General features: G+C 50.5%; 3 protein-coding genes and 1 non-coding gene across 6 annotated transcripts in view; 1 reads left to right on the top strand and 3 right to left on the bottom strand.

Moving 5' to 3' along the window:
* Window positions 1–4,269: 4,269 nt before the first annotated feature.
* Window positions 4,270–9,270, bottom strand: PHB2 (prohibitin 2). The gene is made up of 10 exons (XM_047866942.1): window positions 8,968–9,270; window positions 8,714–8,798; window positions 8,324–8,403; window positions 6,983–7,167; window positions 6,423–6,552; window positions 6,221–6,324; window positions 5,728–5,805; window positions 5,300–5,376; window positions 4,834–4,839; window positions 4,270–4,645 (listed from the first exon to the last, which is right to left on the bottom strand). The coding sequence occupies exons 1-10, from the start codon at window positions 9,092–9,094 to the stop codon at window positions 4,618–4,620; spliced, it is 900 nt and encodes a 299-aa protein (XP_047722898.1). The 5' UTR covers window positions 9,095–9,270; the 3' UTR covers window positions 4,270–4,617.
* Window positions 5,894–6,155, bottom strand: LOC125171460 (small nucleolar RNA U89). Its single transcript, XR_007154363.1, has one exon. It is a non-coding gene; the product is annotated as a small nucleolar RNA U89 (small nucleolar RNA).
* Window positions 9,271–9,451: 181 nt separating the features above from the next.
* EMG1 (EMG1 N1-specific pseudouridine methyltransferase) lies at window positions 9,452–15,090 on the top strand. Of its 2 annotated transcripts, XM_047866669.1 has the most exons (6): window positions 9,452–9,642; window positions 13,096–13,197; window positions 13,307–13,448; window positions 13,815–13,873; window positions 13,961–14,110; window positions 14,776–15,090. In XM_047866669.1, the coding sequence occupies exons 1-6, from the start codon at window positions 9,475–9,477 to the stop codon at window positions 14,887–14,889; spliced, it is 735 nt and encodes a 244-aa protein (XP_047722625.1). In that variant the 5' UTR covers window positions 9,452–9,474; the 3' UTR covers window positions 14,890–15,090. The 2 variants fall into 2 exon arrangements, with proteins under 2 accessions (XP_047722625.1, XP_047722626.1); XM_047866670.1 differs by lacking the exon at window positions 13,961–14,110.
* A 250-nt stretch (window positions 15,091–15,340) lies between these two features.
* The window catches only part of LPCAT3 (lysophosphatidylcholine acyltransferase 3), a 40,348-nt gene continuing 29,687 nt past the window's right edge, over window positions 15,341–26,001 (bottom strand). The window contains exons 2-13 of one of the 2 annotated variants that reach the window (XM_047866667.1): window positions 21,862–21,969; window positions 21,219–21,325; window positions 20,349–20,442; window positions 20,146–20,183; window positions 19,533–19,711; window positions 18,561–18,669; window positions 17,727–17,813; window positions 17,461–17,627; window positions 16,491–16,638; window positions 16,257–16,415; window positions 16,037–16,165; window positions 15,341–15,700 (exon numbers count right to left, since the gene is read on the bottom strand). In XM_047866667.1, the coding sequence (XP_047722623.1) occupies window positions 16,049–16,165; window positions 16,257–16,415; window positions 16,491–16,638; window positions 17,461–17,627; window positions 17,727–17,813; window positions 18,561–18,669; window positions 19,533–19,711; window positions 20,146–20,183; window positions 20,349–20,442; window positions 21,219–21,325; window positions 21,862–21,969 (1,313 nt within the window). In that variant the 3' untranslated portion in view covers window positions 15,341–15,700; window positions 16,037–16,048. Of the gene's footprint in view, window positions 15,751–16,036; window positions 16,166–16,256; window positions 16,416–16,490; window positions 16,639–17,460; window positions 17,628–17,726; window positions 17,814–18,560; window positions 18,670–19,532; window positions 19,712–20,145; window positions 20,184–20,348; window positions 20,443–21,218; window positions 21,326–21,861; window positions 21,970–26,001 lie in introns of both variants that reach the window. The other variant, XM_047866666.1, reaches the window with a different exon arrangement.

Consider the following 26,001-nt stretch of genomic DNA (forward strand, 5'->3'; position numbering starts at 1 on the left):
TCACCTTCGACCTGACCTGGTTCTGGACTCTGCTTAACACACCAGGAGTGTGACCGTGGGCCAGATTCCTCAGTCTCTTCTTTAAAGTGGAGAATGAGGAAAGGTTACAGCACAGGGAATATAATCAATGGTGCTGTAATGGCACCTTGCATGGTGACAGATGGCGGCTGCACTTGCGGTGAGAGCGTAGCATAACGTATAGACTTGTGGAATCGGTAATTGGTACACCCGAAGGCAATGGAACATTGTGTGTCGACTGTACCTCGGTTAAAAGAAAAAAAAATATATATAAAATAAAATGGAGGATGATCCTGAGGGTGGTTGTGAAGATCATTGAGGTGAGGGATCAAGGTCGTAACTGGCAACAATTCATTACACGTTTGCCACGTGTCAGGCACTGTTTACAAGACTACACACTCATTCCTGTTTCACCGTGGGTGGCTGTGTCATTCCTGTTCCACCGTGGGGAAAACTGAGGCACGGGTAGGTCACATGACTTGCTCTCAGACACACAGCTACCGAGCAGTGAGGCTCTGAGATTTGAACTCGGGCGGTCTGTCTGCGGAGCACACACTCCTGGAGAGGCAGCCTTGGTCGCCCTGAAGGGACACAACCGCACTCCTCTAGCGCTGACTTCTAGATCTGAGAGCTGAGACCAGTACAAGCCAGGAAGCAGGGGCCTGGTGCCACCCACTGCCCCACCCCTCTCTGGGCTCCCGTGCGCCGTGCTCCTCCCTTGACGGGAGCCCCTACTGGCCTGGTGCTCCTGGGCAGTTTTATTTTTGTCCCCTCGGCCTTGCCCTGTGTCCAGGGTGGACTACCAAGGATCCCTTCTTTGTGTTAAGGCTTTATCTTGATTTGAATTAAGGCCCCTCTCCTGGCGAGTTAAGCCTGTGAGGGTCCCGCCCAGGAAGGCCCAGCTCCCTGCTGCAGGAGAGGCCGAGGGGTGGGCTGGCCCCTACTGTCATTCATTAGCATGTGCTTTACTTGAGTGTCCACTGTGTCACAGGCACTGGAGCAGTGCTGAGGGCATGATGTGAACAAGACAATTCCTGTTGGGGAGCTAGGAGACAAGCCCACAAACAGGAAATAAGTACGGACAGGTGTTAAGGATGCAAACAAAGGAGACTGAGAGGAAGCTGGGAGACCAAGGAGAGCTTGGATTGGGCCACACAATAGCTCCTGGAGCCATCGCCCTCCAGGGGGTGGGGGTGGGGTGGAGCGTCACCTGCCGCCCTGGGGGGGGGGCGGGGAGGACTCTTCTCTCCCGACAACGCCTAGAGCTGCACAAAAGAAAGGCAGGTCCCACCCCTCTAACCACCCTAGGGCCAACTGCTCCGTAGGCTGGGACTTGCATCCAGGGCATTGAGGTGGGTCCAGGAGCAGCTCTGCCCCCGGGGTGCTCGGTCCATTTCCCACAGAGCAGCAGGGGCGTTTCTCCCCACGGGATGGCTAGGAGGGCTGAAGGACAGCAGCTCAGTACTTTCACCAGCAGGGTAGGGTCAGTACTGCTGCTCCCGGCCAGCTCTGGCCTTCTGGCAGGGGTGGGCTCCCCAACTTTAGGGCTGAGGACAGGGAGATACCCTGCTGGGGGGTTGAAGACACCCGTCAACAGGCAGGGATGCCCGGCAGGCGGAGGCACAACCCAATCCCTGCTGAGCTGACCCCTCGCTGACCTCAGGGCTGTCTGGCCTCGGAGGAAGGGGCTAGCGAGGGCAGGGGTAGCTGTGGGGAGCCCAGAGACATCCCCTCTCTTTCCCCCCCTGGAGACCAGGCTCCCTAGTGGAGGCTGGGGGGCAGAGGAGGTGGGTAGGAGAGGGGTGGCCTCCCTAGGGAAAGAGGCCTTTCCTCTAGGAAAGGGTGGGAGGCCTAGCGGGGTGGCCAGGCCTCAGAGGAGGTGCCTGCGGCTGGCCCTGGGAGGGAAGGGGTTAAGGCGGTGGGGGGGCAGCCTATGGCAGGAGGACACACCTGTGCGCAGGGGCGGCGGGCGGGGCCCAGGTGAGGAGCCTGCGCCGCCAGGCCCTGGAGAAGGAAGGAGGAAGAGTGGAGGCCCGGCGGGCGGGCTCTAGGCCGTTGAATCCTGGGCCTTGACTCCCCTTCCCCCGGCACTCACTCTGTGGGGGTCAGGCGGCCCCGGTGACAGGTAAAGGCCACTGGGAGAGGGATTCTGGGGCTGGGCCAGGAACCACCGAGTGGGGATGGAGACCGATGAAGCGGTGTGTGTGTGTGGGGGGGGGATCAGGGACAAGCTGTGGGGTGGGGGCGGCTGGGGAAGGGGCTCAGAGGTGAAGAACTGATGGGCAGGGGCCTGCGGAAGACCTACCTGAGTCCCAGTGGATCAGCAACTTAGGGTGGGGCTGGTGGCGGGCTACAGGGCTCACCCGGAAGTGTCCCCAGGGACTCGGGTGGTGGGGGATGGGAGCCAGGGTTCTGCAGCCTCTCCACAGGGAGCCTGGGCGGAGGACTGCCCGACCTGGAGGTGGGCAGGCTGGGCAGGGGCCCCCGTCTTACCCAGCAGTGTTTGGGTGCTGGTTGGGAGTCTCTAATACTGCCGGGTAATGATGGAGGCCCCCGTTCCCGTGTCAGCGACATCTACCGCCTCAGGCCCCCCAGCGCCCCGCTGGCTGCAACCCCCTCTCCCGAACCTCCCCACACACCGTGGAAGCCCCTTCGTCTTGAGTGAAGTGTGTTGCCAAAGAGGTGGCTCTCCGTTGGCTGGCTGCCCACTGAAGGGACACAATGGCCCGAGCCCCTCCCCCAACCCAGTGTGATTTGTCATCTGGTGGATCCAGAACCCACAGCCGACCTTGAGCTTGGGATCTGCTCACATACCCTCAAGAGACCTCACCTGGACTGCGGCCAGGGTCCCTGTAGCGACTGGTCAGCTCTAGCCTGGAGCTGCATGTCGGCCGGCTCTGGGTCCATCTTCCAGTACAGTGTTGGATGGTCTAATTGTGAAGCTCCTAACACTGTCTGGTAAAGATGGCCCCCGGCCGGTTCCCTCGGCAGTGACCTTCAGGGAGCCCCGAAGACCATGGAGGCCTCCTAAGGAACAACCTCTGACCTTTACCCTTCTGGATGGGGGGTATAAATCATTAGAAAAAGGGAACAATGGGGAGGAGACAAAATGGCTGCCTCTAGAGTCCCAGCAGGATTTGGAAGCATACCAGGTACCTCCATTCTCTTCTCCCCTTGGGAAGATGAAAGAAATAAAGTGTGGATAGGAACTCGTGGCCGACTGATTCAGGTCACTTGACCCGTCTTTTGTCTAATTGTTGATTTCATCTTAGGCTCCTAGCTCCGGAGGAGTTGGGCTGACATATCTGGTTCATCTCCTTGTCCCTTTTATGACACTTACCTGCAGAGCAGGGGAAAATAAATCTACTTTTCTTCAACAATCGGGAGAAGCGGAAGATGAACCCGGTCCCTAACCCTGTAAGACTCATCTCCTCCCCAACCACTGCACTCTGTAATTTCTGTACATACTTTGCCCCCACCCCCCACCCCCGTGCTGATGACTCCAGATGTTCCTGGTCTCCCCCCAAAAGACAAGGGGTGGGAAACAGGGGCCGCTGCGGCATTCAGGCACAGGCAGTGGCTTCATTTCTCTAATGCATGAGTGGCCAAGGCTGTCTTGGGAAGGGGAGGCAGCCCGTGTGGGGACTGAAAATAGGCACTCGCTCTGTTGGGGGCCCAGGGCTGCTGGCATGAAGATCCGACCTCCACAGGTAAAGCCCTGCTCCACAAACAGCTTCGCACAGCTGATGACTGAGAAATTTGAGTATGGGTAGCCCACGGCAAGAACATGATCCACTGGGCTTTTGAACGCATAAAGGACCTCGACAGGCACAAATGGTTTCCCCCACAGCTACATGGAGCCTTGTTGCCAAGGAAGCAGCTTGTGTTGGGGTCATCAGATTATTTTGGTCTAGCTCAGCAAAGCCACAGCTGCTCCAGCCTTAAAAAAAGGAAATGTTGGTGAATAGATGTTGGCGATGTGGTAGAAGTGGAGGGTGGAGCGAGAAGTGCAGCTGGGCCTCAGGGTCTGAGGACCTGCTGCTCCCAGCTTAGGCCGTTTTGGATTTGACTCGGGTGGAAGCCCAGCCGGGAAGCAGCAGGTCCCAGGCTCTTCTTAATGCCTCCCTAACTGCCCCGGCTAGAATCTCGGCGCCCCCTGCTGGCAGACGCAGAGAAAGACCCAGGGGAGCATGACACTAACGTGCGCATGCGTGACCCTCCCAACCCAACTCAGACACACGATGCAAAGACTTAAGCTTAACTAATAAAAATTTATTGAGAATTCCTGGGATGGTGGTTATTGCCTCCCAACCTGGAGGGAGGAACCAACACTGTAGGAAATCACGCAGAAATCACGCTGTCCCAGCACCTCTGGCCAACACAGGGAGGAACAAAGTCGTTTCCCCCCCCTCCGCCCCCCCAAATTGGTCAGGCTTTGTTCATCCAAGAAGGGCTGGGAGGCCAGATGCAGAAGGGACCATCACATGATACTGAAGGGTGGGATGGGGGTGTGTGTGTGCTGGACCCCGAGCTGGCTCCTCAAAAACCAGGGGAGAAACAGACCCACTTCTCTGGTGGCAGAGTTCATGGTCACCAGGCTCACTTCTTAGCCTTGATGAGGCTGTCACTGTGGAAACCAGACAGACGGAAGACATTAGGGAACATAAATGTGAGAGGGAGAGCACCTCAGACCACTCCCTCCTTCCTGGGTGAGGGTGTGCGTGCGATGAGGGGAGAAAGGTGAGGCCACAGGGGAGGAGGCAAGTACTGGGAGAGGCAAGACCCTATTGAAACAAGGATGAGTCAACAACTTACCTGCCCCTGCGGATACCAGGTCACCAGACGAACGGGAAACACAGAAAGAGAAGAGAAATGCATGTGTGATCCAACAGTTTCAGGCCCCATCAGTTCTAAGCCCACCTCTGCTCCCAAGAAAAAAAGAAAAATATCTGGAAGCCAGGAAGGTCACACTGAGAAGGGAGACTGATTCCCTTGACCACTACCACTCCTCCCATGCCCTAGAGCAGCAATGGATTTTAGGGCTTTCCGAGTAAGAGAACAGAATATCATTTTTCACTATTCTTCAGTTAGACCAAACCTCACAACTAGAGTGCTTTTTACAAGATAAATCCTATTTGACCTCGTAAGACCAATCTTACGAGAGTCAAGCTGGGGACCGTCAACCACCCACTTTTCTAACTGTTCACAGAAATGGTGTCTTTCAAGCCACCAGACTCAGGTTCCATGCTCTCTGTGACGCCCCCTTGTGTAGGTGTCTCACCGGGTAAAACTTTCATCCTGTAGATTCAGGACAAGGTTGTCAGCAGTGAGATAGATACGGTTCTGTGATGTGGCAATCTATAGGGCGGGAAATAAACAGATGTTTGAATTCACGCCTGGACTTTTACCTTGCAAGTCAACAACCACTGATTGAATACGTGTGGGTTAGGAACTCGGTGACAAGTTAAGGCATGGTTTCTGCCCTCAAAGATCCAGAGCAGTGAGCAACAGCGATGTATTAACACCACAACAGAGGCAAAAACAAAAGGTCATGCCTTTTGTTTTCATGGAGAAAAGAGTGTTGGAGAAGCCAGGTTGAGTAGAAACCCCAGTAAGCAATATTTGAATCCCTTTACGTCAATGTGCTTTCACTTAAAACAATTCCAGACTCATGGCAGCCTTTGGGGGACACTGGGCTCTTGTGCTCACCGTCTTGGAGATGTTCTGGGCTGCCCGGATCTTGCGCAGTTTGATGTAGCCAGGGTTTTTGCTCAGGGCTTCTCCAAGGTGAGCAGGTTGGGGTTAAGGGTTCACACAAGGTCGTTTTGGTCTCAACCCGCGGCCCCATCCTTCCTACTCCAGCCCTTCTCTGGACTGTCAGATCCAAGGTTGCGCTCAGATAGTTCGTGCCTAGTCCCACTTTGGTCCCCATCTGTGGGCCCCCCTGCAGGCAGCTGCCAGGAACTGGAGGCAGCAGCAGAAATGGAGGCAAGGCCAGCAGTGCTATTGATCTGCCTTACAGTGAGGAGCCAGGTCTCAGGCACCTCTCTAAGATTTCAGACCCCATTCAAAACCTCCATCCCCAGGGAGCCAAGGACAGAGCACAGAGTCGCATTCGCCTTAGTCTCATCAGCCGGCCCATGAAGGAGAAGGGGAAGCAAGGTGCTCCAGGGGCTGGGCAGAGACTTCTCTAGAAGGATATCATCCTGGCGGCCTCGGCCTCACCCTCGGCCTGCACAATCTTCTGCCGCTGTTCCTGCTTTGCTTTTTCCACCAAAAACTGGGCTCGCTGGGCCTCCTGCTGAGCTGTGGTGGGAGAGAGCCAGGAGGTCACAGATATGAGGTGTCAGGAACCCCAGCCTACCTCCTCCCTTCTCAGAAACCCTATTCCTCTCGTAACTCACCCACTTGCTTGGCTTCCACAGCGGCCGTGTACTCTCGGCTAAAGCTCAGCTCTGTGATGGCCACATCATCCAGGATAAGGCTGAAGTCCTTGGCCCTCTCTGTCAGCTCCCGCCGGATCAACAAGGATACCTGGGGGTCAGGGAGGGGCGGGCGGATTGAAGGGACTGGAGAACTGGAAGGGAAGGGCATTGCTGTGATTGTCTGAATACCAGATCTCCTGAGAACGGCAAAAAACCACTAAGCCTTTCTTAGTTCCTCACTAGAACATCTGAGTTGGAAAGGACTTGGTCCAGTCTTCTCAGGTCACAGGGACTCCTCATCTTCCACTCTCCCCAACATAACCTACACTTCTAGACTTTGCCACTGTTTCCTCCCCTGGTTCCTGATGCTGACTGCTACTGAGTGCTGATCTTGACTCTCCTGGTTTCTCAGCGGACATTAGTACAGCTTTAAGTTGAAAAGGGAGCCAGGGTCATGACCCTTTTCTAATAAGCTGCCTTTCCTAATATCCACTGCTCGAGGCCTAGGAGGGAAGGTGTGAGATGGTGACAGGTCAGACCTGGGCCCGCTGGGTGATCAGCTGTGAAGCATTGAACTTGGCCACCACACTCTTGAGCACCTCATTGACAATGGACGGCAGCACTCGCTCCTCGTAGTCTAGCCCCAGGCGCTGGTACATGCTGGGAAGCTCCATGGCATTGGGTCGAGACAGCACTCGCAGGGAGATATTCACCATCTGCAGGTCTGAGAGTGAGGTCAGCAGTGGGTGGTCCAGGCCATGGGGGGCCTCCTCTGGTCTCTTAGCCAAGAACCCTTCGCCAAGCATTTCCTCCTCCACACACCTCCCTCTACACCTAACGCAGTGCTGTGCGGTTTGGAACTCCCCTGGGGAATGGAGGGTGATCAGGCTGACAGGCCAAATGTATCCTTTCCCATTGTAAAGTCTTCTCTACTCACAAGCTCTCCACCAGTAAAGCTGAGTTCTTATTTTGCTTCTGTACTGTGTTCAACTTCTATTGTAGGCTCTCTCATGCTGCATCAGAATCATTTGCATTCTTGGGGTGCCTGGGTGGCTCAGTCGGTTAAGTGTCTGACTCTTGGTTTCGGCTCAGGTCATGATCTCACTGTTTGTGGGGTTGAGCCCTGCGTTTGGCTCTGCGCTTTCACTGCAGAGCCCACTTGGGATTCTCTCTCTCTCTCTCTCTCTCTCTCTCAAAAAAAATCATGTTCTTTAAAAAATCATGTGTTCTTTACTAGACTATGGACTTGAGGACAAGGGTTGTGTTTTATGAGTCCTTTATTCGCAGGGCCTACCATTCAGAGAGTGTTAAGCCACTTTCGCTAAAAACAGTGTATTACAGGTGAGCTACTTGAATGAGTGCGCATGCCTGTGTGTGTGTGTGTGTGTGTGTGTGTGTGTGTGTGTGTGTACGTGCCCACGCACATGAGAAAGGGCTCTGGGTGATCTCAAAAACACAGCTTCTATGTATGGTCTAAAAGGGAACAGGTTCACCTGTGAAAAGTGGGCCAAGTTTCCCCACGACAGGGGAAACTACTGGATAGACTTGGACAGAAACTACGGGAGAGTCAAGCAGTTAAAACAAAACAAGGTCTTAGAATAAGGCTTTGATCTACACAGCGACTAAGACAAAGAACAAACAATGCCCTCACTGAACTTACAGTAGTGGGGAGGACAGCTGATAGATATGGGCAAACACACAGGGTGTCCAAATGGTACTGCTTTAACCTCAGAAGCAGGTCCTTTTATTATAGCTGTTTTGCAGAAGAGGAAACCAAGACCCAAGGGATGTGACACTATCCTCCGCCCCTAGGATCTGCCAGGCTTCCTTGCTTACTTTATGGAGCCATCTGGCAGGGACTCCCAGGTGCCCAGACCTACCTTTGGAGCCTGTGGGGGAGGAAATTTTTCGGGGTCTGGCCCGAATGTCATAGATGATGGGGTACTGGAACCAGGGGATCCTGCAGGGGAGGAACAGGGATAGGTATCAGGGGACTGCAGTTTCACTAGTTTCTCCAGGTGTTCCCTCACCACGCGTTTTTTGGCCTGCTCCACCTCTTAATGACCATGGGCAATGAGAAATTCTCTCCTCCCTCTGGAGAACAGTTTATGTGCCGCCCGAGTTTTGGGCAGCACCCACTGCTCCAGCAGAAGGAGGGAGGGGGCAGTAAAAGAGCAGCTCTGAATCCTTCGAAAGCCCTACTGCAACCATTGGTGGGTTGGCGTTCAAGGGTGAAGGGGTCAGGGTCAGTCCGCTCTGCCCGCCATTACCTGAAGTGAAGGCCCTCGGCCAGAATGGTGTCCTGCTGCACGCCACCGATCCGATTAAAGAAAATGGCTCTGTGCCCGCCTTCCACTGTGGGGAGAGGGGTGGGGGTCAGGCCAAAACGCTGCTGAGAGTACGTTACTAACCTCTCGGGGAGGCGGGCGGGGTGAGGGTCTGGGTGAGGGCGGAGGCCCAGAGGGACAGGGCAGAGGTCTAGCGGGGGTGGGGGGAGTCCGGAGAGCGGGCAGAGGTTGCTCACCGGTGAACACAGATTCGCGGACGCCGTAGGCCACGGCGCCGGCCCCCAGCAGCAGCTTCAGCGCCGTGCCCATGCCCCGTGGCCCGGAGGGCAGCCGCCCCGCTAAGTCCTTCAAGTTCTGGGCCATGTCCGATCCTATGGCCGGCGGCACCAGAGGTCAGAAGCAGGTGCCGGCCCGCCTCTACCCCGCTCCAGTTTAGAGATCGCACCCTTTCACACGAGGGTCCGGGGCCCTCGGCGCTTGCGGGAGAAAGGGCACCGGAAGTGCGCTCCCTTCTAAACCCTCCCCAGGGCCCAGGACCCGAACTTCGCGCACAGGAATTACGCATCCGGAACTTCCAGCCCCTTTCTGGAACCCTGCCCTTCCAGAGAGGCTTCGGTAGCGCCAGACTGCAAGCCATCGCCATTTCCAAGTGCCCACTTTCAAAATGGCAGCCGGAAGGATGTTTGAGATTGGGCAAGCGCGAAGTTTAAGGACGTTATCGCAATTTCCGGTCCGGTTGCAAGATGGCTGCGCCCAGTGGCGGATTCCAACCTCGTGAGCGGCGCGTTGGAGAGCAGGAAGAGGGGTGGGATGCGGTGGCTCCCAAGCGGCCCCGACTCGGGGCGGGAAACAAGATCGGAGGGCGAAGGCTCATTGTGGTGCTGGAAGGGGCCAGTCTGGAGACAGTCAAGGTAGTTTGGGACAAGGAAGTGGAGAATTAGCAGATCGATAGGATGGGACCCCGGGGCGGGTGGGGGGGGGGAGGTGAGGGTGAGAGGCTCAAAGTGGATGGAGAGGCAGAGAGAGTGAAACATGCTTTTGGAGGAAGAATAGCCTAGTTGACTGTCTTTTGGTTAAACACCTGGGTTGGCGTTACTCGTTTTCTTCTGCTCTTCGTGAATCTCATTGCAGCTGTCACATCCTGACTTCAATTGATTTACCGGGATTCTGTGGTAAAAAGTTACCTAAAGGGAGGGAGGGTAGGGAAGGATAGACATGTCCATTGCGTCATCCCTAGGTGTCTTTTGTCACCTTCCTTTATAGTACTATCCACTTTGAAACGCTGGATCAATTATCATTGAATACTTTCACATCCTTATTTTTACCTGTCATTCAGCCCTTTTCCCGGATATTCCAGCAATTGTATATCTTAAAACTGCAGTGTTCTCACTCTGACTTTCTTGTTTCTCTTACCTTTAGAGCTAAACTTGTCGAATGAGGAGGCCCAGAAGAAATAGCACTGGTTTCTAAGTCAGACCTGGGTTTTAAACTTGTTTTTCATACTTATTTTAAGTGTGTGATCTTGAGAAAACAACTTTGTCTTTAGTTTGTAAAGTGGAGGTTAATACGTTGAAAGTGCTTTAAAAGTAATATTTTGATAGTAATGTGATTCTTTTCCATTTTTACTTCCTCAATCTTTGTGTTACTTTATTAAGCTTGCAGTCTAGAAAGTCTTTTTTTTTTTCCCCATTTTTCTTAGGTAATTGATATTTCCAACTTAATTACAGGATCTTATATTTATGTCTCAGTTAATTGCTTGCCGTCTTTCCAGCCTATTAATTCTGAATCTCCCTTAACCACTTGTTTCTTCATATGTCCCATGGGGATGATAGTACGGACCTTATTGGGTTGAGGGGATGAAGGGAGGTAATATCAGCAAAGGGTTTAGAATGATGCCTGTCACTTGGAATAAATTATTGACATTGTTATTGATTCCAGATTCCTCATCAAGAAGTTGAAAAGGTCATGGCCAAATTAAAATTCTTAGAGCATGCTGGTGGAATGTAGGTCAGATTGTCATTAATGGTACTCCAGGGATGATTGAATTCATAGCTGGTTGAAATTTTATGTACTATTATCTTTTGCCTTCCTGGTGCTGGTCCTTCTTGTTCTGCTAGCCTCGTGGAGCCTGTTCTCTCCTTTTTATTCCTTAGACTCCAGACTTGTTGGGCTTTGTTAAGGTCTTTGAAAGCACTAAGTTCTCTGATATCTTAAGGCCGTTGCACATAATGTTCTCTAACGGAAGCTTCCTTTACTTAGCTCTTTATTAATTCCTGTTTGACAGTTCATGCAACAATTACTGAGTATGATGCTGTTCATTTTTCAATTATTAGTTTAAATGTTATTTCTTCATAGGAGTGACTCCCTTCTTGGTATAAATCAGGCCCTCCTGTTAATAATCCTTTAACGAACCATTTATTTTTCTTTCATAATGTTGATCACAATTTGGTTGTGGTTTCATGTGGTGGTTTACTGTTTGTCTCTTCCACTAGAAGGCTTCCATGAGGGCAGGGAATAAAAGGTTCTAAAAATTCTTATAGCTCTGATACCTGTTACAGAAAATGAATACACATAGTACTCATTCTCTGATTATTCTAATTAGTTGTTTTCAAGCTTATTAACCACAACCCGCAATAAAAAAGTTACATTGTGAGCCAGTATACACACACACACACACACACACACACACACACACACGCAACTATCTGATACCAAAAGCTTCATAAACTACTACTTACCATGACTACATGTAAAGTACTCTTTTCTATTTTATTAAAATAATAAAACTCCTGGTTATAACTTAATGGGTAGAAACTGGATTGTTCTATTCTAGAGGTTCTTTTTTTCAATAACTAAGAGTGTCCCACAGAGTTGGTTCTTTCCCTATGCTTACTCTCTGACATTTTTGTTGTTTCAGTTAATCAGTTTCAAAATCTACATGCCTCTTCCCCCAAGCTTTGTGGAGTTATGTTTCCTTGTTTTTTTTTTTTTTTAAAGTGTTTATTCCTGACAGAGAGAGTGTGAACAGAGAGAGTGGCAGAGAGAGGGAGACACAGAATCTGAAGCAGGCTCCAGGCCCTGAGCTGTCAGCACAGAGCCGGAAGTGGGGCTCGAACTCACAAACTGTGAGATCATGACCTGAGCTGAAGTCGGACGGCTTAACCGACTGAGCCACCCAGGCGCTCCTGGAGTTATGTTTCTTAAGTTGTTGCCAGACATACGAATGTTCTATTGATACATAAAAACACAGCCTCTCAAATCCTGTATTTGTATATTTAGTGGTGTGGTTTTGGACTTTTTACTGACCACTTTATTGCTCCTTAGGACCCCCAAATTGCAATCTGCAATTCTTTCTTTTAGCTGCTATAGATTTTAGCCAGATCTTTAGTATCACACATGTAGTTAGTGTCTCTTCTAGTATACACTGAGTTACCAGAATAATATTCCTCATTCACTCAGTGCCCTGTTATTCCACAATTATTTCTGGCTTTGTGCTCGATACTTGAGGGACCTTGCAGTTTACAAAGCAGTCATATTTAATCACTGTTCTTCAGTGTTTCAGTTCTACTTTTTCCGCATGCGTTTTCCTTCTTCACACTTCTGCTTTTCCTGTATTCCAGCTGTACCTTTGCTCAGACCAGTCTTAACACTGGCACCAACCCTCTTCCGTTTTACTTTTGAAAGTATTCCTTGCTGAAGTCGCCTCCCGCATCATTAGAATTTTCACACTTTTCTCTCCATCCTCGCCAACACTTATTTCTTGTCTTTTTTTGATACTAGCCATTCTGGCTGGTGAGGTGATACCTTGTTGTGCTTTTGATTTGCATTTCCCTGATAAGTGAGGTTGAGCATCTTTTCATTTGTCTGTTGGTCATCTGGGTGTCTTCCTTAGAAAAATGTCTGTTCAGGTCCTCTGTCCATTTTTTAATCAGATTTTTTTTTTTTGGTATTGCAGAAGTTCTCTGTATTGGTTAATTTGGATATTAACCCCTTATCAGATATATCATTTGCAAATACCTTCTTTCCCATTCAGTAGGTTGCCTTTTTGTTTTGTGGATGGGTTTCCTTTGCTGTGAGGGAGTTTAGATCACGTGAAATCACAGGCTGTGTCCTTTTGTCATCCAAGATCATTTACAGGGGTAGGGGAGAAAGGGTCAGTGGCCACACAGTAAACCCCTGAAAGGCTTGCTGGGCCCCACCCCCCATTTCTGATTCAGAAGATCTGGAGTAGACTGAGAATTTGACTAACAGGTTTCTAGATGATGATTATGATGCTGCTGCTGCTTTGGGGACCACACTTTGAGAACCACTAGTCTAGGTAAAAGAAGCTTATGTTGCTGTCTGTCATGTTCCCTCTTCTTTAGGTAGGGAAGACCTATGAGTTACTCAACTGTGACAAGCACAAGTCTGTGCTGTTGAAGAATGGACGGGACCCTGGGGAAGTGAGACCAGACATAGCTCACCAGGTAACTCCAGGGTCAGAGCTCACGACCCCAAGCCTTTGTACAGAAGGTCGGGCAGCTGCGTGCTGCTTCTCTTCGCTTGAAACTATGCCTTGGTTTCTGCGTCCCCCAGAGTTTACTGATGCTGATGGACAGTCCCCTGAACCGAGCTGGCTTGCTGCAGGTTTATATCCACACACAGAAGAATGTGCTGATTGAAGTGAACCCCCAGACTCGAATTCCCAGAACCTTTGACCGCTTTTGTGGCCTCATGGGTGAGATCTCTAGGAGTTAAGGTTCAGAATGAACTTGGCAGTAGTGAAGAAGGGAGGAAGAGGAAAGAGATAAATGAAATGTGAGCTTTGTAAATAGGGGGAGTGGGGTGTATGTTTGATACCAGAACAAGGACTCATCTTCCCAGGGGCTGGGGTAAAACCTGCATGGGTTCCTGGCCGAGTGAACTCATTGCCATCCGACTAGTCGTATGCTTGACAACTGCTCGTTCGTAGCATTTTAGGACCATAGCGTGGATGTAAAGGACACACGGAGCCCACTTTACCTGTGGGTTTTTCTGGTTAGATTTCTGGGCAGAAGAAATGGGGTCACCACCTAGCTCTGAACTCTTTTCTCCCCACCCTCAGTTCAGCTTTTACACAAACTCAGTGTTCGAGCAGCTGATGGCCCCCAGAAGCTCTTGAAGGTGAGATCCTGGCACCTACTGGTTGGAGGCGGGGTTCTGAGATTGTTTCTGAGGCTGATTTTTCTTTTTTTCCCTTGTTCTCTTTAGGTAATTAAGAATCCAGTGTCAGATCACTTCCCAGTTGGATGTATGAAGATTGGCACATCTTTTTCCATTCCAGTTGTCAGTGATGTACGAGACTTGGTGCCTAGCAGTGATCCTATTGTTTTTGTGGTGGGGGCCTTTGCCCACGGCCAGGTAAGGCCTGGGCTCAACTCTTGGGTTCTTCATAGAGCTGAGGCTTAGTATAGAATTCTGAGAACAGCTGGCATTTTGATGACCTTGGGAGACAGAGGGTGAGAACAAAGCCGGAAGACAAACAGGGCCTCCACGACCTGCACGCCCCCGCCCCGCCAGCTGTATCTTTTGAGGACTGCTGGTGTATTTGTGACAGTGAGAGTCAAGGCCTTCTTCATCCTTTGTACAACTTGAACAGCACTGGAGGGGCGCCTCAGTGGCTCAGTCAGTTAAGCATCTGACTTCAGCTCGGGTCATGATCTTATGATTCATGGGTTCAAGCTCTATGTTGGGCTCCACGCTATCAGTGCAGAGCCTGCTTGGGATTCTCTCTCTCCCCCTCCCACCCTTCCCCCACACGCACTATCACTCGCTCTCTCTTTCTCTCAAAAACAAGTAAATCTTTAAAAAAATGGCACCCTAAAGATCGGCTGGCTCAGTCGGTAGAGCTTGCCGCTCTTGATCTCAGGGTTGTGAGTTCGAGCCCCATGCCAGGTGTAGACATTACTTAAAAATAAAATCTAGAAAGAAACCCAGCACTGTGAAATACTAGCTGAGCCCTGTTTTCCCTTCCCCAAAGACGGGCTGAACTTGTTACAGAGTGACAGAACTGTTTCTCTCCTTAGGTCAATGTGGAGTATACGGAGAAGATGGTGTCTATCAGCAACTACCCCCTGTCTGCAGCCCTGACCTGTGCAAAACTGACCACAGCCTTTGAAGAAGTATGGGGGGTCATCTGACAATAGCACCTTGTTCTGAAACAGAGACTGTTGCCATTATATCCCTTGGCCCTGCTTTCAGCCCGTTGCTCGGAGAGAGGACCTTCCTGCACCGTTGCTCGGAGAGAGGACCTTCCTGCACTGGCACTGTGGGGGGTTTGGGGAAGCCGAGGCTGTACATTTGCTATTTGTTTAGCCTATAAATACTGTTTATCCTATAAATATCTGGTAGTTCTTTGGGGATTCCTAAAATTAGCAGTATCTTAATGGTGGAAAAAAATCTTAATGGTTGTTCTCCTCAGACTCCAGGAAAAGATGTGAGGTCAGAGCGTTTGCAAGTTTGGTCCCAGGCTTTGCGGTTAGGCCTTGACTCCCACCTTCTGGGCGGTAAAGGAGAGAGCCCTGCTGAATTTTCAGCTATGTGGCAAGCACGGAGAACGGTCTGTAAGGAAGCAGCCAGGAATGCCAGCAGTGAAAAACTGAACAAAGAGAAGTGATTTTATCTGGTACAGTTCCAAGGTAGAAAAAGTGGAGCAGGTGGGGCCTTGTACCCCACCCCGCCCCCCCATGGGGGGGGTGGTGGTAGCGGCACATATACAATCATAGTAAATTGGCAGGAGAAAAACACAACAGATTCCTGGCTAGAGGGGGAGAGATAAGGCAACGTGCATGGGGGAGCCCAGAGGGGAGACACGGGCCCTCTACTCCTCCCACGAGAGTTTCCCCTTTGGCCCCAGATGAAGACTTGGCTGGCAGCAGAGGCACGGCTAGGAGTATCATGTCTTCCCACTCCCTGGTTTCCATGTTCTCTGTGCTCTGAGGCGAAGGAGGGCTGTGGAAAGGGAGACAAGTGGTTTCTGCACCAGCCCGGCGCTAGGCCACCTGCAAGAGAAGAGATTTGATTGGCAGGCTGGTCGGAGTTATTCCTTCCAGTCTCTGGTCTACAGAGACCAGACTCTGGGGGCCCAAGTTTGCCGTGATCGTATAGTACTCTGCGTCATGAGGGCCCAAGTTAGAGTGGTCAGTGCCCCACACTTGTTTTCCCGGGAGCCAGGCTACCTTCAGAGTCACTCCAGGTTTCAGTACCGTCTCCCTGCCATCCGCCCCCAATCTATTGCTCTCGTCTATAACTTGCTGGTTCACCTTAGCTACAGGGATGGTCACTTACCAGGGAAATCGATTATTTCGCTTTCTTTAACTTTTCTTTCCTTGGCACCATTACTTTGTGAACATAAGGCAATATGAAGAGTAGGCTCAAGAAGAAGACGTGGCCAAGAAAATAGATGGATTTATACACCTGTGGGGAGATACCGGCCACTGAGCGAGAGACAGAGCAAGGACCGTCCTCACGGCCTGCGGTTTCAGCGATTTCCGCCCCCTCCGCTTACCTTAAACCACTTGTCCCACGTGAAGAGGCAGAAGGCAGTCATTGAGTAACCCATGAAGAGCCAGTGGATGGTCTGCTGCACCAAGTAGTAGAAGGGTTGTAGGATGGTAATGGAAGCCAGGTTGCTCAGGGTTGGGCTCTCCTGAATTAGCCTGGCAGCCTGGGGAGCGAGGGGAGAGGTCGTGAGTGTCTCGCTCGTCGTCGTCCCTGTTCACCCGGCACCCCTCAGGCCTACCTTTCTCTCCACGACGACAATGAGGAATTCCATCTGGAAGCAGACCAGGTATCCCGAGTGGAGGCCGTGCCAGAGGGCCAAGAAGAGCAGCGACAGTCCCTGGGACAGTTCTTTATTTCCAAGGAACTTGAGCCGTTTGAAGACGTAACTAGAGAAAAGGGTGGGTGGGGATGGGCCTCAGAGCAGTGCCTACTGCCACGCTGGTGGCTCCTGCTCCGGGTGGTCTGGGGTGAGGGAGGCGGTGCCATCAGACTAGCTTTAGAAATGAAAGGCAGGGGCACCTGAGTGGCTCAGTCGGTTAAGTGACCGACTCTTGGTTTCGGCTCAGGTCGTGATCTCACGGTTTCGTGGGTTCAAGCCCCGCATTGGGCTCTGCACGGCCAGTGCAGAGCCTGCTTGGGATTCTCTCTCTGCCCCCCTGCCTCGGTCTCTGCCCCTCCCCCACTCTCACTGTCTGTCTCTCTCTAAATGAATAAACTTTAAAAAAAATTTAAAAAAGAAATGAAAGGCAGCGGAGTCGATGACTCTGTTCAGAGACAGCAAACAGACCTCACGCTTAGCTGGGTGAGCTTGGGCGAGCCACTTTGTACAAGATGACTGAGTGTCTGCTGAGCGCCTGGTGCCTAAGCTGCAGTGCTGAACAGGGCAGACCGGTTCTCGTGCCGCTCAACACTTGTGCGTTGGTGGGGACAAATAAAGACGTTTGTAAACGGCAAAGGGGAACGTGAAACCAGGGCGGAACTGGGATTAAAATTCAAGGCACCTCTCGGTCTTGCTTGTGCCTTGCGAATGTGACAGGAGTGGTTTTCGGGGGGCCGGGAGTGGAGACGGAAGTCAGTATGTGGTGGGTGGGTGCGAGAACGACGAGGTTCTACCCAGAGTGGGAAAAGATGGATCGCGCATCCGTGCGCTCAAATCTGGGAAAGTGGTGGAAGAAGCTAGGGTCCGGACCCCCGTTCCAGCCGCTTACCGGGCCACCCAGGCATTGGTGTTGATGTTGAAAGAGGCGATGGTGCCGGTGAATCGGGGGGTCGTTTCAAAGAGCCACACCTTCATGTTGGCACAGGCGTCCCACTTCGCCTTTCTGTGTTCGTCAAAGTCATTGAAGCCCAGCCCTGTCAAAATGCACACTCCTTCCTGAGGGAGGGAGCATTCCGTTAGCATTCCTGCTCCTCTCCTCCCCACCGCGCCCCACAGCTTGTTGGAATATGGCCCCGGTTCATCTTTCCTACTTACTGTGACCAGCCAACAGGTGACATACTTGTACAGCACGAACTTGCCCCAGAGCAGCATGTACATGCAGCGGAACCAGAAATCGTGGTTCTTGAGGAAGGAACACACAGGCATTAGGGATACTCCCCGGGCAAGGCCAAATGCCCTTCATGTTCTTCCCTTCCAAACTTGAGGCTGACTACTTCATGTCCACCTGACGGTCCGCTTCGCTGCCCTTCTAGTAGGCTAAGAGGAATACGCAGGGAGCCCAGTGAACATCCATTCACCTTTTTCTTTGAAGAGTCCCAGAAACAGCATTGTCCCTAAACTCCTCTAACGCACTGAGCATTCGGGACACGGAGCACCGAGGGACTTTTTATATATCCATGGTCAATGTTAGTTTAAGGAGATAAACCTACCCAGAGTGCGTAGGGAGCTGCTGCAAGCCTTTCAGCTGGGCAGGAGCAAAAGCCAGCACTTCCCCCTCCCTTGGTTTTTGAATTCCCTAGAAGCCCCCAATCTATCAAGAGAAGAAAACAGGCTGGAGAGGACCAAAAGCTGCTCTGCTCCAAGGAGTCACTTGGCTGTAATAAATCAGGCTAAGAGCTGCTCCCGAGGGAGGTAAGGGGTGCTAACAGTGCACCTGGCACAGCCCTGTGCCCACGGAGGTCGTTCAGTGCTGGCTGATGAACATGTCGCGGCCCGGCTGGCATTGACACCAACTCTCACAGATCTAGAGCGAAACCAACATGCATTTGTAGATGGTGTTACCCGCTTCTTGGCTATCTACAGGGATCCTTGCCTGTCCATTTCTACCTCTGATGCAGTCACACTGCTGCTCCATTAGTAAGCACTCACTTCATAGTCTTCAGTGAGGAGATAGTCTTCTGTGATGTGGGGGCTAAGCAGAGTGTAGCCCACTAGGTAGACAAGGCCCAGACTCAGGCGCTTGAGAGCAGGTATGGTGCTGGAAAGGAACAAGCAAGGTCACAACGGACAGAGGCTATTCCCTTTGCCCTCTGACCTTAAATTACGGAGAGAGGGGTTTCAGAGTGTGGCTATCCGCCCGGAGGAGGACGAGTGGCTCTCCGTCCAGAGCCTTTATTCAGTCTCAGGGAAAGACAGCTCTCTGTGGTTGGCTTTGGGCAATGGTGAACGCGAGACCCTGCGAGTCACAGGGGCGGGCAGGGTGGGCAGGGGAGCGGTGTGGACGAGTCTGTGGTGCTTCCCCCTCAGGGCTCCTACACATCTCACGGCCTCACCAACCGCCTCCATCCACACTGGGACCGAAAATCCAGTGCGGAGGACTGGAGGATGACCAATCCTCAGTCTGCTCCTTCCTACCCTGGTTGAATCGAGGCCCAAACACAGGCTAGACACGTTCTCAGGAAAAGGATTTTTCTGGTAACTTTTCAATTTTCTACTGTGATATATATATACACATATATATATATACACACACACATACACACACACATTTTTATATATTTAACAATCTTTTCTTTTAAACCAAGAAAACGGGTTTTAAAGGCAGGGACGTGACTGTTCAGGCAAAATCCTGTGGCATAAAAGCGAATTTTTACGTTTGTACTACAGGGTCGGAATGGCTGGCTGGAAGTAGCCTACGCTGAAATGGGCCCGCCACCCGCGCTGAGCAGGTACGGAGCGCCCGTTACGACAGTCCGGGGCGGGGCCTGTGCGGCACAGGCCTGTGAGCCGGGGCCGTGCTGGAGAACGCAGCCAGGGCTGGCCTGCAGGAAGGCACCTAGAAGTGGCTTTGTATTGGGTGAGATCACCTATACAGAGGTCTCGACCAAGAGGGGCAATTACCTGTTTGGTATCTTCCCTGGTATGTCAGTCAGCTGTCCCTGCACCAGCTTCATGTAGTGGTTCATTGAGAACTGGGGCCCTACCAAGAAGGCCCCATAGAAGTAGGAGAAACCAGCAACTTCCAGCAGGGAAGGGACACCCCGTATGGCATATTTCTGTTGCTCAGAGGACAAGGAATTCTATGCCGAGAAGAGAATGAATGGTTCAGGATAGCCTTGAATCTCCCCCCAAGAGCCAGTCTGCGTGTTCCCCACCCTGGGACCCCACTGAACTGGGGTTCTTCAAACAGCCGTCTCTTTGAGGGCGTGACATGGAGAAGAGTAATTGCCTCACGTGGAAACGAGTATGTGCAGGGGTAACTTAGCAACAAGTGGCTGCTGCTTTTCCAAACGCCATGCTGGCACTGATCTCTGGACTTTGTGCGAGAGCTGGATCCGGGCAAATTAGATTTGCTGATCCGTGCTCAGTGCTATCTGAAACAGAACTCACACAGGCCGGGGATGAGGTAGAGGCTCTGCCCCTGGCATCTGGGTCCAGTCTTTTGATTACAACAGCCTTTCTCCTTCCCTCTGGTTCAATTCCTTAACCTCTCTGCAGAGGAATGGGAACTTACCTGATCCTTCCCTCCGTCAAAGTAGTCAACAGCCAGACCTGAGCAGAGAGAGAAGGTGTGGGTAGAGCAGGGGGAGAGGCCACTGAGGAGGTGGCCTGTGGACTGAGTGTAGCCAGGAGCGGACCGGGGAACACAGAGTAAGTTTACGGTCAGACGGGGAAGAGCCTAGGGGTAAAAGGGGAAGGCAATGAGCCAGCACTCACCAATCAGCTTCAAGGTCAGGACACAATGTGGCATTGTCCACTTGATATCATAGTTGCCAGTGGCTGTGTAATAATATCCGGCAAGAAGGTAGGCCTAGGGAGGGGGAAGAATTTATTCCATCACCAGCTAGGATTTCTTTATCTTCTCCCTGCTCTAAAATCCACTGTATTCTTTCATTTTTCCCCTTCTCTTGGTCTCCTCCTTAAAGGCTTTTGTTTTTAAGTTTGATCTTTTAAATTAAAAAAAAAAAATTGTTTATTCGTTTTTGAGAAAGAGAGAACGTGAGCGGGGAAGGGGCAGAGAGAGGTGGGAGGCACAGAGGATCCAAATCAGGCCCTGCTGACAGCAGACAGCCTGACGTGGGGCTCAAACTCATGAACCTGAGCTGAAGTCGGACGCTTAACCAACTGAGCCACCCAGGGGCCCTAAAGGCTTTAAGTTCCTATACATGGAAGCAACTGAACCCATGGAGGGGAATGCTCAAGGCTTCTCAGCAGAATGAGGGCTCAACTGAGAATTTGGAGCTTAGAGTCCGTAGCTCAGTCTCAGATGGTTTTCTGCCTGGCCTTTACGCGACACCCCTCCTAGACAGCTAGCTGGGTAGTCCTGGTCAAAACCAAAGAACATGAATGGCGCAGTCCTGTGCAAGGGCTCAGCTGTTCAGGTCATCGTCACTGCAACCTGCAGATGGGGCGCCTGCGCCTGCGAAGAGTGACCTACCTGAAGCCATGCTGCGGAGAGATGTCGGGAGAAAGGACTAGAAATCGGGTCTCCTAGGTCACTTTTTCTGCGCCACAGTCCCCGACCTCCCCCCTCCCCCCAAAACGGCTGTTGGCTGTGGTCTGAGCTGCCGAGGGAGAGGCGTTTACCATCTGGAAGCAAAATGTAGTGAGGACGGCAGTGACAGTGCGGCCCATCAGTCGAAGGATGAGGAACTGAAGTCCAACACACAGCAGGGAGTGGTAGAGCTGATTTCCTGGAGGCAGAGAGGACAGCAAATTTTAGCCTGTGGTGGTTTTGTTTTTTGGGTTTTGTTTTTGTTTTTTCGCATTCTCACCTGGGCTGAGACTTCTAAACACAAAGAGAATATTTAAAGAAAAAGACCTTTGGTATTAGGATTTTTTTCTTTTCAAAGAGACTCAGATCTTGGCGGGAGGGAAGGAAATGAACTGTATACATATAAGGGATCGTCAGGGCGTTGCTGCATTTCTGAGTGTTTGAGCTAAAGGGATGCTCCTGAAGAAGGCTGCTTGCATCTTGCATCCAGTTACAGCCCCAGCAGAGGAAATGATGGGGGGCTGGCAAAGGTAACCAAGCACTCTCAAAATGTTATCTGGGAAAGGGATGCACGGAAAAGGAAAATTAAGCTCTGGTCCTGTGCATACAAACCCTCTCTTTGCAAGCAGAACGTTATTAACTTCCCTAGCCATCACACTCTCTCCAGAAACCCTGTTTAAGCCTGTTCCTTCCCAGGTTCCCTCCAATCGCCGTGCTACTGCCAAGTTCACTCACCAAAGTTAAAATAAGCAATTGAGAGGCCTGTAAAGGCGTGGAAGAGATGGATGAGGTAGCTGTCCTTGAAGTAAAGGTAACGCCGATAAAATACAGCCATGGGGTAACCTAGAGGGGAGAAAAATCAGTCAGAGGGTCACGCATGCCTGATGCCCTCCCGGTTTTGGAAGTTTCTCTGGCATGAAATGCAGCCCAGAGTGGAAAATACGTCCCTTATGTGGATGACAGCAGAGAACAGTATCCAAGAATCAAAATTTGCTTTGTAAATACAAACTTAAAACTGAAGATATGGGGGCACCTGGGTGGCCCCGTCGGTTAAGTGTCCAATTTCTGTTCAGGTCATGATCTCGCAGTTTGTGGCTTCGAGCTCTGTGCTGACAGCTCAGAGCCTGAAGCCTGAGTCTCCCTCTCTCCCTGCCCCTCCCCTGCTCGTACCTTCTCTCTCTCTCTCTCTCAAAAATAAATAAAACACACACAAAAAATTTTAAACTAAAGGTATGAATTTTATACTGAGGCAATACAAAACTGGGTCCTAAGACTAGGTTTCCTTTATAGCCTATTAAATATTGCTAGGAATTTTCTCTCACGTTTTTCTAAATGACACAAGGAATTGAGGGTGCCTAACGATGCCCTGAGATGCTAGTTTACACCTTTATGTTCGATTATGATTTCATCGCCTGTCCTGTTAGCAGAGTAATGTCAGCTTATTAACATTATTAAGAGGACAAATATAAATTAAAACCAGGCTACAAAATGGGATTACTGACTGCACATACAGTTGTAGACTCCTCACACACTGAGGTCTGGGCATCAACTGTGTTATAAATCCATGTAAATATCCTGGGGAAATGTCATCTAAAGCTGTGATTCCGAGTATAGTCCCAGGGCCACGACGACGGAACTATAAGGGGTCTCTGCTGGGTCATAAACTGATTAGGCATGGTGAAAGGCAGCTTAGGGAATTAAAAAGGGTCAATAACATTTGGTATTTCTGAACTACAATCAGTATGTTCCATGGCTTTACTACACATTCAGTGTTCTGTCAAGGAGCGTTCTACTTTTTTTTTTTTTTTAATGTTTATTTGTTTTTGAGAGAGAGAGACAGAGTATGAGCAAGGGAGGAGCAGAGAGAGAGGGAGACACACAATCTAAAGCAGGCTCCAGGCTCTGAGCTGTCAGCACAGAGCCCAACGTGGGGCTCGAACCCACGAACTGTGAGATCATGACCTGAGCTGAAGTCGGACGCTTCACCGACTAAGCCACCCAGGCGCCCCGGTCAGGAAGCATTCTATCAAGAAGTCTGGCTAACGTGCCCGGAAATACTCCTCCTGCAGCAGAGCACGTGCAGAGAACTGGAATCCCCACGTCTTTCTGGAAGGACACTTCACATATCCTATCATTGCATAATTAGTGTTCCTGAGCTGCTCATGATTTATAGTTGCCGCACCTCTTGCTGTCAAATTATAGGTTGCAGTTAGTTTTTCGTGGGCAGTATGCTGGTATGCGTGGTTAAACTCTGAGATGCTTAGGAACGTGTTGGACACAAAGAAAGTGCTCGATTATTTACTAAGTGAATAGAAAAATGGATAATCATGTTTTATATTGGCCTATGTCCTTCTAGTCCTTTTCCCCATTTTTTTCTTTTAATTTACCAACACAGTTCGGGTATTTGTGTATCCTGGTTTTTTCACGGAACAGTGTGTCAACTATTTGATCTTCTTGGTGCTAGGACTTGCTGATGTTATTTGATTGCTGTTTTCATCATGGGCTAGGCTCTTTAACAAATTTACAGCTGCTTGCAAGTAGTTAATTCTGCAGATGGTCTATGGATCACGGGCTCATTCATTTGACAGATGTTTGTTAAATGCCTACTCTATGCCAGGTATTCTGATTATAGAGCATATAATGAGGAAGGAGGTGGCATGTAATGGTTTATTCTCTTTCTTTCTTTTTTAAAGGTTATTTATTCTGAGAGAGAGCAAGCAGGGGGAGGGGCAGAGAGAGAGGGAGAGAGAATCCCAAGCAGGCTCCTCACTGTCAGTGCAGAGCCCAATGCGGGGCTCAATCTCACGAACCCGTGAGATCATGACCTGAGCTGACTGAGCCACCCAGGCGCCCCTGTAATGGTTTATTTTCCTGCTAGCAGATGAAGTGATATAGGATTAATAGGCTCAAGGGAGAGGGAGACATCTATAAACCTTTCATAGTCAGATGAATGAGCAAAGAAACAGGATTGAGTCTCATTACATATCACATGAGCAGGGACAGAACACCAGGTTACAGCAAGTTTTGCTAAGGAGCAGAGCCAGGTACTAGAAAGTATATAGAATAGGGTCCAACTGCCTTAAGTTTTTTGCTTTTCACTTTTTAAAAATATTTATTTTTGAGAAAGAGAGAGAGAGAGAGAGGCAGAGAGAGAGGGAGACAGAGAGAGAGAGAGAGAGAGAGAGAGAGAGAGACAGAATCTGAAGCAGGGTCCAGGCTCTGAGTTGGACACAGAGAGCCTGATGCGGGGCTTGAACCCAGGAACCACGAGATCATGACTTGAGCAGATGTTGGACGCCCAACCTACTGAGCCACCCAGGCACCCCTCATTTTTTTTTTTTAAGTTTATTTAGAGAGGGAAAGTGCGTGTGAATGAGAGGGGGAGGAGCAGAGAGAGGGAGAGAGAGAATCCCAAGCAGGCTCCATGCTCAGCGTGAAGCCCGATGCGGGCTCGATCCCACAAACTGTGAGATCATGACGTGAGGAGAAATCAAGAGTCGGAGGCTTAACTGAGCCACCCAGGCGCTCCTGCTTTTCATTTTTAATGTTTTAGAAACAGGAGTACAAATGAATAGAAGCAATAAATAGGGTAGATCTTAATTATCTAGAGTACTGGTAAATGAGTTCATCTATAGATAGCGAAGAGCTTATCTCTTTAGGCACTAAGACCTTTAACCAACTGGAAGCACTAAAACCATTTAGAAGGCTTGAAATTAAAAAAACAAAACAAAACACGACACACACTACTCTGCTTCCTTAACCTGAATATACTTAACATTTTCTTGGTGATCTGGGCCATAATTATTCTGCAGTACAGTCATGATGGCTTTGTGACCTGTCGAGGAGTGTGAAACCGTTTGCCCGGACCCTGTAGGCCCTCCACTGTTCGGCATTCTGAGTTCTTGTATCTGTTTCTTATGGCCTTCATGGCCCCTCCCTTGCTATTCAGGGATCAGGAGTCACTTCTTGAGCTTCGAAGAGTTCCCTTCCCAATTTCTACTTTACTGCAGGCCTTAGAAACCGTAACTTTGTGTAAAGTTGTTAAAGGTGTAAAAAAAAAGATGTAAGAGCCAGAGTCTTGGGTGCTTTCCTTACAGGAGACTTAGTGCACAGGCCTGGTGACACCTGTTCTGGCTGCTCCAGGCCCCTTCCTCCTGTTTTCAGGTATATTTGGGGGGCGGGGTGGGGGTTGTTGAGTTCCCTACACGCAAGAAGATGGAGCAACTGGCAGAAAAATTAAAGAAGGCAGCAGGCCAGGTTACCACAGACACGGAGGTCCTAACAGAGAAGAGCAAAGCCCGGAATGAAGCCTCAGAGAGAAGAAGGAGCTGTGTGTCAGCCGAGTTGCTGGGACAACCCAGAGCTGATTTTGAGCGTAAACATCAAACCTGGCTCTTGGCTGCCACTCAGCTCAGCGGGCTTCGGGGCCTGGCTGCCCAGTCACCCCTAGAGGGATGTGCTGTTTGGCGCAGGATGTTGTCCCTCAAGCTGTTTCTGAGTCTTAACGCTTTTTGATGGGAGTCGACGCTTACTGTAATGGCTGCAGTCACCGGAAGAATCTTTAAAAACCAACGAGAGCACCTCCTCGCTCACCGCCCACCCACGAGTCTGATTCGGCAGGTCTGAGTGACCGTGATGTGCCGCAAGGGTTAACAAGCACCACCTCACGAAAATCCGAAAGCAAGCTGGCAGCACTTACTAGGTCCTGAGAATAACATTCTAAGCCTGATGGCCGGGGGTTCTGGTCTTTCCCATAATAGCACCAAACATGCAGAGAGGTTTGTTTTATGAACAAATTTGCAGCTTCACGCAGGTAGTTAATTTCCTAGATATCCTGTGGATCGCTGGCTGTCTTGTTCCTTTGACAAATGTTTA

Source organism: Prionailurus viverrinus, chromosome B4, assembly GCF_022837055.1.
Source record: "Prionailurus viverrinus isolate Anna chromosome B4, UM_Priviv_1.0, whole genome shotgun sequence".
Taxonomy (NCBI): Eukaryota; Metazoa; Chordata; class Mammalia; order Carnivora; family Felidae; genus Prionailurus; species Prionailurus viverrinus.

Excerpts from the sequence above, each read along its gene's own strand:
- PHB2 (XM_047866942.1), bottom strand. The coding sequence starts at position 9,094 with ATGGCCCAGAACTTGAAGGACTTAGCGGGGCGGCTGCCCTCCGGGCCA. Across the intron at positions 7,168-8,323 it reads CTCCCCCACAGGCTCCAAAG|ACCTGCAGATGGTGAATATC; the intron begins GTAGGTCTGGGC and ends CCTCACTCTCAG. Across the intron at positions 6,553-6,982 it reads TGATCACCCAGCGGGCCCAG|GTATCCTTGTTGATCCGGCG; the intron begins GTCTGACCTGTC and ends CCTGACCCCCAG.
- EMG1 (XM_047866669.1), top strand. The coding sequence starts at position 9,475 with ATGGCTGCGCCCAGTGGCGGATTCCAACCTCGTGAGCGGCGCGTTGGA. Across the intron at positions 9,643-13,095 it reads CCAGTCTGGAGACAGTCAAG|GTAGGGAAGACCTATGAGTT; the intron begins GTAGTTTGGGAC and ends CCTCTTCTTTAG. Across the intron at positions 14,111-14,775 it reads GGGCCTTTGCCCACGGCCAG|GTCAATGTGGAGTATACGGA; the intron begins GTAAGGCCTGGG and ends TTCTCTCCTTAG.